The sequence below is a fragment of the Protobothrops mucrosquamatus genome, unplaced genomic scaffold, assembly GCF_001527695.2.
Source record: "Protobothrops mucrosquamatus isolate PMUCROS unplaced genomic scaffold, P.Mucros_1.0 scaffold4774, whole genome shotgun sequence".
In the NCBI taxonomy this organism is placed as follows: Eukaryota; Metazoa; Chordata; class Lepidosauria; order Squamata; family Viperidae; genus Protobothrops; species Protobothrops mucrosquamatus.
The window spans coordinates 11,051-21,088 of NW_015390665.1; the positions used below are offsets into that span (position 1 = coordinate 11,051).

General features: G+C 44.3%; 1 protein-coding gene across 1 annotated transcript in view; it reads left to right on the forward strand.

Annotated features, from left to right (window-relative positions):
• LOC107299296 (dehydrogenase/reductase SDR family member 13-like) overlaps positions 1-9,809 on the forward strand; it is a 14,454-nt gene extending 4,645 nt beyond the window's left edge. Inside the window, exons 2-5 of the mRNA XM_015828656.1 lie at positions 942-1,060; positions 4,654-4,777; positions 5,612-5,923; positions 9,550-9,809. Of these exons, the coding sequence (XP_015684142.1) occupies positions 942-1,060; positions 4,654-4,777; positions 5,612-5,923; positions 9,550-9,809 (815 nt within the window). The remainder of the gene's footprint in view (positions 1-941; positions 1,061-4,653; positions 4,778-5,611; positions 5,924-9,549) is intronic.
• The last annotated feature ends 229 nt before the right edge of the window (positions 9,810-10,038 follow it).

The window sequence follows — 10,038 nt, forward strand, 5'->3', positions numbered from 1 at the left end:
ATAAAGTGTGAAAAACAGTCATAAGTCACTTTTTTCTGTGCCATTGTAACTTCGGTCATTAAATGAATCATTGTAAGTCGAGGACTATCTGTAGTATTTCCGCAGAAATAGGTAAGTTTTAACTTAAAACTGTTTTACAGTCTTCCAATTGGCTTTGTTTATGCCCTGCTAAGTAACTCTATTTGTCCCCGGATCAGAGTGAGAAAAGACGATTAGTTAGTTCCCCTCATCCATGCATTAATGCATCTTTGGCCTTCAAATCGTTTTGTGACTTGTGTTAGTAAAGTGACAGCCTGCAGAGCAAATGTTGGGAGACCTGCGCCATCCTCTGGTCTGACAGAAGCCTTGCATCCCATTTTCTGAGATGCCTTTCATTTTTTAATTTTTTATTACTAAACTTATTTGCCACCCATTTCACTACACCGTACTCTTTTCAAAGACCTAAAGGGACTCCAGGTATCTCAGTCAGGAATGCTGAACTGTACTTCAACCATCCCATGGATTGTTGTATGTCAGAATTGGGTAAAAACCACACAACAGGAAAAAATCAGTGTTTGATTTTCATACGTTTGAAATATTAGAACCCTGTGAAAAAATTTCAGTGCTGTTGTATGTTCAGACGATCACTAAAATAATGGTTGTAAGTCGAGTACTATTTGTATTACCCCTGAATAATTTTAAGTTATTCTTTTTTGTTGATGTAAGACTGCTCTGAAAGAGTTGTGAAAATCATACCCTGAACCAGGGTTTCTCAACTTTAAGATGCTTTTAATTCTGGAAGTCCACCTGTCTTAAAGTTGCCAAGGTTGAGAAACACTGCCACACAAGTGCTTCATTGTGTGACGCCACAAAAACTGCAGACACACAAACGTAGACCCGGCTCCTGGGTCCCTATCAAAGGCTGGGCGATCTCAGTGAATCCTTTCTCTGGCCTTTCCTAGGTGGAAATACAGGGATCGGGAAGGCCACAGCGGTGGATCTGGCCCGGAGAGGGGCCCGTGTCATTCTGGCATGCCGCGACAAAGCAAGAGGAGAATCGGCTGTGTGTGACATCAGACGGGTAAGCGCCTGCCGTGCGGTTCCCTCCTTCCCTCCATTCTTCTGCATCCAGGTCTTTTCCTGATGGTTTTTATTTATTCATTTAGCCGTGCATGGCATCTATAGAGGTCATGCAATTCCTTATATGCAATGCAGGTAAAATGCACTATACAGGCAGATGCAAATGTAAGTTTAAAGTATGAACAAATATGTGTATATCAAATAAGTGGCCAGTACAATAAATATAAAATATTAAGTTAAAGTAAAACCATGATAAAATCGCCATAATATGGCGCTATAGAGTCACAATGGGAGAGATGTTATACAGGTAGTCCTTGATTTACAATAGTTAGTGGCTGTTCAAAGTTTGAAGGTACTTATGACCATTTTTCACACTTAACGACCATTGCAGTATGGTCACACGATCAAAATTCAGATGCTTGGCAACTGACTCACACGTATGACGGTTGCAATGTCCCAGTGTCGTGCAATCCCCTTTTGAGACGTTCTGACAAGCAAAAACAATGGGGAAGCCATATTAGTAACCATGTTACCAATTTAACAACCACAGTGATTCATTTAACAACTGTGGCAATTAAGGTCATAAAATAGGGCAAAATTCACTTAACAACTGTGTCACTTTGCAACAGAAATGTTGGACTCAATTGTAGCTATAAGTCAAGGACTACCTGTGTATTTAATAGGTGGACACTACAATAGATGAGATAAAATATTAAAATAGGGTAAAACCATGTTAAAATCACTATATGATGGCACCATAGAGTCAAAATGAGAGAGATGTTATACTGGTAATCCTCGGCTTCCAACAGTTCATTTAGTGACTGTTCAAAGGTACAACGGCACTGAAAAAAGTGACTTATGACTCTTTTTCACACTTATGACCATTGCAGCATCCCTGGGGTCAGGTGATTAAAATTGGCAAGTGACTCATATTTATGACGGTCGCACCATCCTGGGGTCATGCAATCATCTTTTGCGGCCTCTGACAAACAAAGTCAAGGGGGAAGCCAGATTCACTAAACAACCGTGTTATTAATTTAACAACTGTGGTGATTCACTTAACAACTGTGGCCAGAAAGGTCGTAAAAATTGACTTAGCAGCTGTCTCCCTTAGCAACAGAAATGTTGGGCTCAATTGTGGTCATAAGCCACGGACTACCTGATAGGTGGACAATACAATAGAAGAGATAAAATATTAACTTAGGGTAAAACCATGATAAAATCACCATAATATGATGCCATAGAGTCAGAATGGGATGTTATAATTCAATATCTAAGGAAGCTAACCATTTATCTTGTGTTCTTTCTGAATGATGACAAAGATAATAAACACACACACACACACACACACACACAAACACACTTATTTACAGCAGTCTTTGTCATCATCCAGAATATCTGTGATATTTCTGTATTCCTGACTATCTTGTGTTCTTTCTCTCTGGATGATGACAAAGACTGCTGTAAATATATATATATATACAGAAACACAGGAATATCCTGAGGTAAATTAAACTTCATCTGGACAGCTGCTGCACAGTTCCTTGACAGGAACAAACAATAACACATATAGCCCAAGAAAGTCACCTTAGGAAATTTCAACTCACACCAGAAGCAGTTAAAGGGTTTTAGCTTTCTAAGATATCGAATTATAACATCCCATTGTGACTCTATGGCACCATATTATGGTGATTTTTTCATGGTTTTACCCTAACTTAATATTTTATCTTATATAAATAACTATAACTGTAACTGTAACTCTAACTCTAACTTTAAAAATTAAAAATACAAATATAAATATAAATATACCTGTCAGGAACACAGGAACATCGTGAGGTAAATCTTAACAGCACACAGAGGACACAGAAGAAAAAGGCGGGAAAGAAGGGAAACGCCCCCTCCGCAGCCATGGCAACCAATCTCTTCATTAAACTAGACCAGGGGTAGGCAACCTCGGCTCTTTTATGACTCATGGACTTCAACTCCCAGAATTCCTGAGCTGGCATAGCTGGCTCAGGAATTCTGGGAGTTGAAGTCCATGAGTCATAAAAGAGCCGAGGTTACCTACCCCTGAACTAGACATACCCAATTCCAGAACAGTTGATGGAATTGGGTCTGTCTAGTTTAATGAAGAGAAGGACGAGGGGGGACATGATAGCAGCCTTCCAATATCTCAGGGGCTGCCCCAAAGAAGAGGGAGTCAAGCTGTTCTCCAAAGCGTCTGAAGGCAGGACAAGAAGCAACGGGTGGAAACTAATCAAGGAGAGAAGCAACCTAGAACTAAGGAGAAACTTCCTGACAGTGAGAACAATTAACCAGTGGAACTCCTTGCTTCCAGAAGCGGTGAATGCTCCAACACTGGAAGTTTTTAAGAAGAGACTGGACAGCCATTTGTCCGAAATGGTATAGGGTTTCCTGCCTGAGCAGGGGGTTGGACTAGATGATCTCCAAGGTCCCTTCCAACTTTATTATTATTGTTGTTGTTGTTGTTGTTGTTGTTGTTGTTGTTGTTGTTATTATTATTATTATTATTATTATTATTATTATTATTATTATTATTATTATTATTATTATTATTATTATTATTATTATCAGAGCGTAGATTGCCTCATGCAGGAGCCAGCACTCTCCAGCCAATCAGCTACACAGATTTCGATATCCCAACACTTCCGATGCACCCCGGCCATTCCCCACTTGAAGAGCTTTGCCTTCAATTCTGGCCTGGCCTGTCCGGGTTCTGTCCGGGGGGCTCCATATTTTGGGGGGCAGCTGCATTCCTGGAAGTGGTTTTGCTGGATCTGCGTGATCCGTTTGGTTCTGATTATTAAAACTCATCCATTTTAACTTCCCTTCTTCATTCTAGACCATAAGACTGTGGTATGTTATTACAGAAAAACAGACCTGGAAGGGACCTTGGAGGTCTTGTAGTCCAACCCCTGCCCAAGCAGGAGAACCCGAACCATTTCAGACAAGTGGGTGTCCAGTCTCTTCTTAAAAGCCTCCAGTGTTGGAGCATTCACAACTTCTGGTGGCCAGCTGTTCCACTGGTTAATTGTTCTAACTGTCAGGAAATTACTACTTGGTTCAAGATTGCTTCTCTCCTTGATTAGTTTCCATCCGTTGCTTCTTGTCCTGCCTTCAGGGGCTTTGGAGAATAGCTTGACCCCCTCCTCTTCTTAAGGCAGCCCCTTAATTAAGCAAATCACTGCACTTGTTTTGTGAATCCAGGTTCCCCATTGATTTTGCTTGTGGGAATACTTTTGGGATGATCATAAATAGTGATCACATGACCCAGGGACACTGCCACTATCGGAAATTACACTGGTTTCCAAGCACACGAATTCTGATCACATGACCCTGGGGATGCTGCAGTGGTCGAAAGTATGAGCATAGGTTGTAAATCACTCTTTTCAGCACCATTGCAATTTCAAATGGTTGCAAGTCGAGGACTGCCTGTATTGTTTTATGACACACTTCCTGGAGTGATTGTCACGAGGTGAGCAGACATACATAGAAGGTGAGTAAACCGGGATCAGCTTTTGAAGCCTCACCCGATCCCGATTCTTCTCAGGATTCCTTCTGCTTCTTTTCTAGGAAAGTGGGAACTCGGAGGTGATCCTGATGATCCTGGATCTCGCCAACCTCAACTCCGTGCAAGCTTTCGCAGAGACCTTCTTAAAATCGGAGCCCCGTCTGGACATCCTCATCAACAATGCCGGTGGGTGCAGAGCAGACCCTGCCCCGGGGTATCTGGGCAAGGAAGTGGGAATATTGTGGGGGTCTCCGGGATTTCTCTTCCTTCGGGGGTTTGGCTGTAACTTCAGAAGCAGCTCTCTCCTCTTTGTAGTTCCTCGTTTTTGGTATCCCACCTTTATTATTATTTTTATAACTAACTCGAAGTGGCGAACAGATCCAGCATGCCTTCCTCCTCCTATTTTCCTCAAAACAACGACCCTGTGAGGTGGGTTGGGCTGAGAGAGAATGACTGGCCCAAAGTCACCTACTTTGCTTTCAGGTGGGACTAGAACCCTCAGACTCCTGGTGATTGGCTCAGTCTCCCAGCTGGCTTTCATGCCTACGGCAGGATTTGAATTCATAGCTTCCTGCTTTCTAGGCTTAACCACTAGACAAAATTGGATGCTTTAGAGGTAGTCCACAACTTATGACCATTATGGAGCCTGACCATTATGGTTGTAAGGTGTAACAGTTATAAAGTGGGTCTCTAACTACTATGATTTCCTTTGTTGAGCCAGTCGTTGAGTGAAGCATTTGTTCACTATGGGGTGTTTTTGCTGAAAAGTGGACGTAAACTTTGTTTTTCAACAAAAATGTCGTAAATCCTCCATCTCATGACGGTGGACCAGGTTGTAAAGTGAAGACCAGTTCCCAAGTGCCTAAAATGTGATCACATAACACTGGGGGGGGGGGAGCCGTTGTAACTTTGGAACTGGGTTGTAAGTACATTTTGGGCATCTGTTGTAACTTCGAATGATCACAAAGTGACCCGTTGTAAACTGAAGACTACCTGGAATCCGCTTACTTTTTTTGGCAGGGGTCTTTAAGGACGGTCAAACCACTGATGGCTTTGACCTGGCTTTCCAGGTCAACCACCTGGCTCACTTCCTGCTGACCCACCTGCTCTTGGACCGGCTAAAGCGCTGCGCCCCAAGCCGGATTGTAATCGTGTCCTCGAGTGGGCACTTCTCTGGGAAGATCGACTTTCGGACCATCCACAAACCGGTGGAGGGGATGAAGAACAGCGCACTATCGTACTGCAACAGTAAACTAGCCAACATTCTCCACACGCGAGAGTTGGCCAACCGGCTAGAAGGAACCAACATCACCTCCTATGCGGTTCATCCAGGTGAGTGGAAGTCCGGCTCCAAGAAGCCCAAGATGGAGCCACCCAAAGTCCTGCTGGGGCTCTGCCAGGCATTTCTCTCCCACTGGGGGCTCCCTTGACCCCCTCTGCAGAGCCACCCTGAGAGTTTCCTCCATTGGGCTCAGCTGCAGAGGAAGGTTTTTCTCACCCTCCTGGGTCCCAGAGCTAATAGTATCCTAAAATCTTAAGAGTGGGATGGGCTCTTGGAGGTCTTCTAGAGTCTAGACCAACCCACTGCCTAAGCAAGGATGAGGCTTTCCATCTCCTCTTCCGCCTCCTCTTCACCTTCCCTTCTCTTCCTCCCCCCTCCCTCCCTCTTCCTCCTCGTCCTTCGCTCTTCCTCCTCCTCCTGCCATTCTCTTCCTGTTCCTCTGCCTCCCTTCCCGTCCTCCTGTTTCTTCTCCCCCTTTGCTTTCTCCTGCTCCTCTGCCTCCATTTACCTTTCCTCCTGCTCTTCCTCCTCCTCCTCCCTTCCTCTTCTCTTCTTCCTTCCTCTCCTCTTCTTCCCTATCCACCTCATTCTCCTCCTCCTCCCTCCTCCTCCTCTTCCTCCTCTCCACAAACCCCCCTCCCTTCTAGCACTGATGACGTTCCCCAGCTGAGTCACGAAATGTCTGTGTCATGGTTCCGATAGATGAAACCAATTAAAAGAACTTCAAGGCAAGGATTTCTTCCTTAAAGAACATTTTATTCAGGAAACAAAGTATGGGCACTTACACAGTTGAACCCAAGACTGAAGTTCCCTCCCCCAGATACAAAGTAACACGTTGTAATTCCCACCCCAGAAAGGCTGTCATAAATCACATTCACCAATTATTCTAAAATGCTGGCTCTCCTCCCAACTTCTCAACCTGCCAAAACTTTATCTAACATTGACCCTGAGTTCACACACAGCTGCAATTATTATGGCTAATTGAAAACACTCAAGCATTCCCCCCCTTTTCTACATCTAAATATCTCAAACAGCAGAAAAAGCACAGTAAAAGCAAAAGGTAAAAGGGTGGCAGTTTCTTAATTGTCCCAATGTTGACATCCGGCCCCCCTTAACACAAAGGAGAGTCCTGCAAATCAAACAAAAGCACAGGTTAGGGATTTCCCCTCGGCTTGTTCAGATGTTTGTCGTAAAATTTACAAATACGTTTATCAGCTTTTACATCAGTACATTTCATCCAAGTAGCCTCTGATAAGGAATAGCCTTTCCACTGCACCAAATATTGTCATTTCCCCTTATATAACCTAGAATCAAGAATACGTTTCACTTCGTAATGAGTCGCCCCACCCACCACAAGGGGCCCAGGTGCTTTCTTGGGAGGAGGTCTTAAATTTGATTCCCTGAAAAGTTTCAACAAGCTGCAGTGAAATACAGGGTGAATCCTCCCTAAACGTTGAGGGAGTTTTAATTCTACAGTAGCAGAGTTCAGAATTCGCACTATGGGGAAAGGACCCAGGTACTTTGGTCCCAATTTTTTACTAGGCAATTTGAGTCTTAAATACTTCGTGGACAGATAAACCTTTTCCCCAACATGAAATGATCTCTGGGGAGCTCTTTTCTTATCAGCTTGTTTTTATACGTTTCTGAAACTTTTTTCAACGCTTTCTTGGCATTGTCCCACATCTGAGAAGCAGGGGGATCTTGCGGGTATTCAGGCATAGGGATAAAATCCCTTCCAGTAGCGATCCTAAAAGGCATGAAATTGGTGCTACTGTGGACAGTGTTGTTGCAGGCCACTTCAGTGAATGGGAGGTGATCAGTGCAGTTCGTCTGTTGGTAATCCACATAGCATCTAAGATATTGTTCCACCATTGCGTTCGCTTTTTCAGCCGCCCCATTTGTAGACGGATGAAATGCTGATGACAGTTCTTGCGTTGAGCTGATTATTTTCAGTGTTTCTCCAGAATTTAGCCATAAATTGCACACACACCCGTCGGAGATTACATGCTTTGGCGTGCCGTGTAGTCGGTAAATGTGTTTAAGGAACATCTTAGCCAGTTTCTGAGCTGATGGAAGGCCGGAGCAGGCAATGAAATGAGCCTGCTTTGAAAAAAGATCAATCACAGTTCATATTACCATATTTTCTCTGCTTTCAGGTAACTCAACAATAAAGTCCATAGCAATTTCTTCCCAGGGTTGAGAAGGGTGCGCAACAGGCTGCAACAGTCCAGGGGGCTTCCCCAGAATTCTCTTCATGGGAGCACAGATTGCGCAGCTTTTTACATAGTTCTCTACATAATTCTTTAAGCCTGGTCACCAAAATTGCCTCCGAATTCAATGCAGCATTTTCAAAAAAAAAACAAAGTAACCAGCCTGTTTTACATCATGGCTGTGCTGGAGCACTTAGAGTCTGACTGATTCAGGCAGATATAATTTTTTCCCCTTGTAAGCCAACCCATTCCTATGGGTCAGGATGCTTTGATTGTCCCTGAACCACTGATTGTTAATTAGTTCTTGCTTTAACTTCTTTGTCACAGGATCGTTGGGGTTAGGAGTTTTTGCAGATTGAGTGTTCTGCGGGTTAATTTGAGAGATAACCTGTGGTGCAGTCATGATAGAATCTATGACTTGCTCATGCGGGCTTTAATACTGGGGCAATCTGGATAGGGCATATTGTGAATGTATTGCCGCAATTCCTTCACCTCGAGGGGGGTCATTGCATACATTTTCGGCTTTGGTAACTTGGCTCCCGGTAAAATCTCAATGGCGCAGTCATTCGGTCTGTGGGGTGGCAGGACATCACATTCCTTTTCACTAAACACTTCTGTCAAGTCTCAATATTCACTGGGGATGAGTGGTTCTCCAGGCAGGGGTGGTGGTGGCTATTTTTATTGTGTTGGCCGGCGGCTCCGTCTCACCGCTAACGTCAAAGGAAGAACTGGGAGGGGACAGCCCTATGGGCAATCTTAGGGTTCTCATCCCCTTTTCCCACCAGATAAAGGGTTTCCACTTGTCTAGCCAAGCTAGGCCTAGAATCACTGCTTCAGTCATTTTCGGAGCCACCACAAAATGGATGAGCTCCCAATGTTCGCCTATTTCTAGCCGCACCAGCTCAGTTAGGTGAGTGACTAGGGTTCCTCCCATTAAAGACCCATCTGCTTGTTCAAACTTCCTAGGTTTGGAGAGCAACCTTGCCCGAATGCCTAATTTGAGAGCAATTGGCAAGCTGATAATGTATCATGAGCACCCCAAGTCTGGTTGCAGTTTCTTAATTGTCACATCGTTGACATCCTGCAAGAAAACAGCCAAACTCAGAGTAAACCAAGGACCTCACACTTCAACCCTCAGCTACAAATATTCTATCAGAACAGTTATTTAACATTATTTATTCGAATGTATTAGTTGCCCCACTGCAATGACTTCATGCATGTGAAGCAGCACACATGTTCACAAACACATACACACACAGAGAGAGAAACCCCACTGGCATTCTCACCCACTCAGCTTGAGTTCTTGGTCTTATGAGACATTTCCTGTATTGTCCAAAGGATGCCAAGCGGCCCATGGTTCCCGGTGAGAAACGGGTACTGTGCGAAGGGTTCATTCGGGATCTCCCTCCTCCCCCCATATGGATAATCTTCCATCCACAGACTGTTCTCTCTGCCTTTGATTTCAGGAGTTGTTAAAACCGAAATTGCTCGCTTCTATCCCCGTTGGCTCTCTGGGTTGATTTGGTTCGTGAAGCTGTTCATCCGGAATTGTGATTCTGGTGCCCAGACCACCATCTACTGCGCCACCGAGGAGGGCATCGAGAGGCTGAGCGGGCAGTATTTTGTGGACTGCCAGCCGAAGGTGCCCAGTCCACAGGCCCGCGATGACCAGCTGGCCAAGAAGCTCTGGGAATTCAGCGAGAGGCTACTGGGACTGACCAGCTAAATTTGTCCACTTTAAATTTCTCCCCTTAATTTTTTCTGTGGTGAAGGTAGGAAAACTCACACGGAAAAGCACGCACAAAATCACACCAAAGCACTCGGACAATTAGCACAAGGGCCCCTCCTGGGCTGTGTGCTTTCTCCATGGTACTTCTCTGTCTCTGTAGAAATAACTGCCACTCAAAGGATCCCTCTGTTAAAGAGCAGGTTGTCCTCGACTTACGACCACAGTT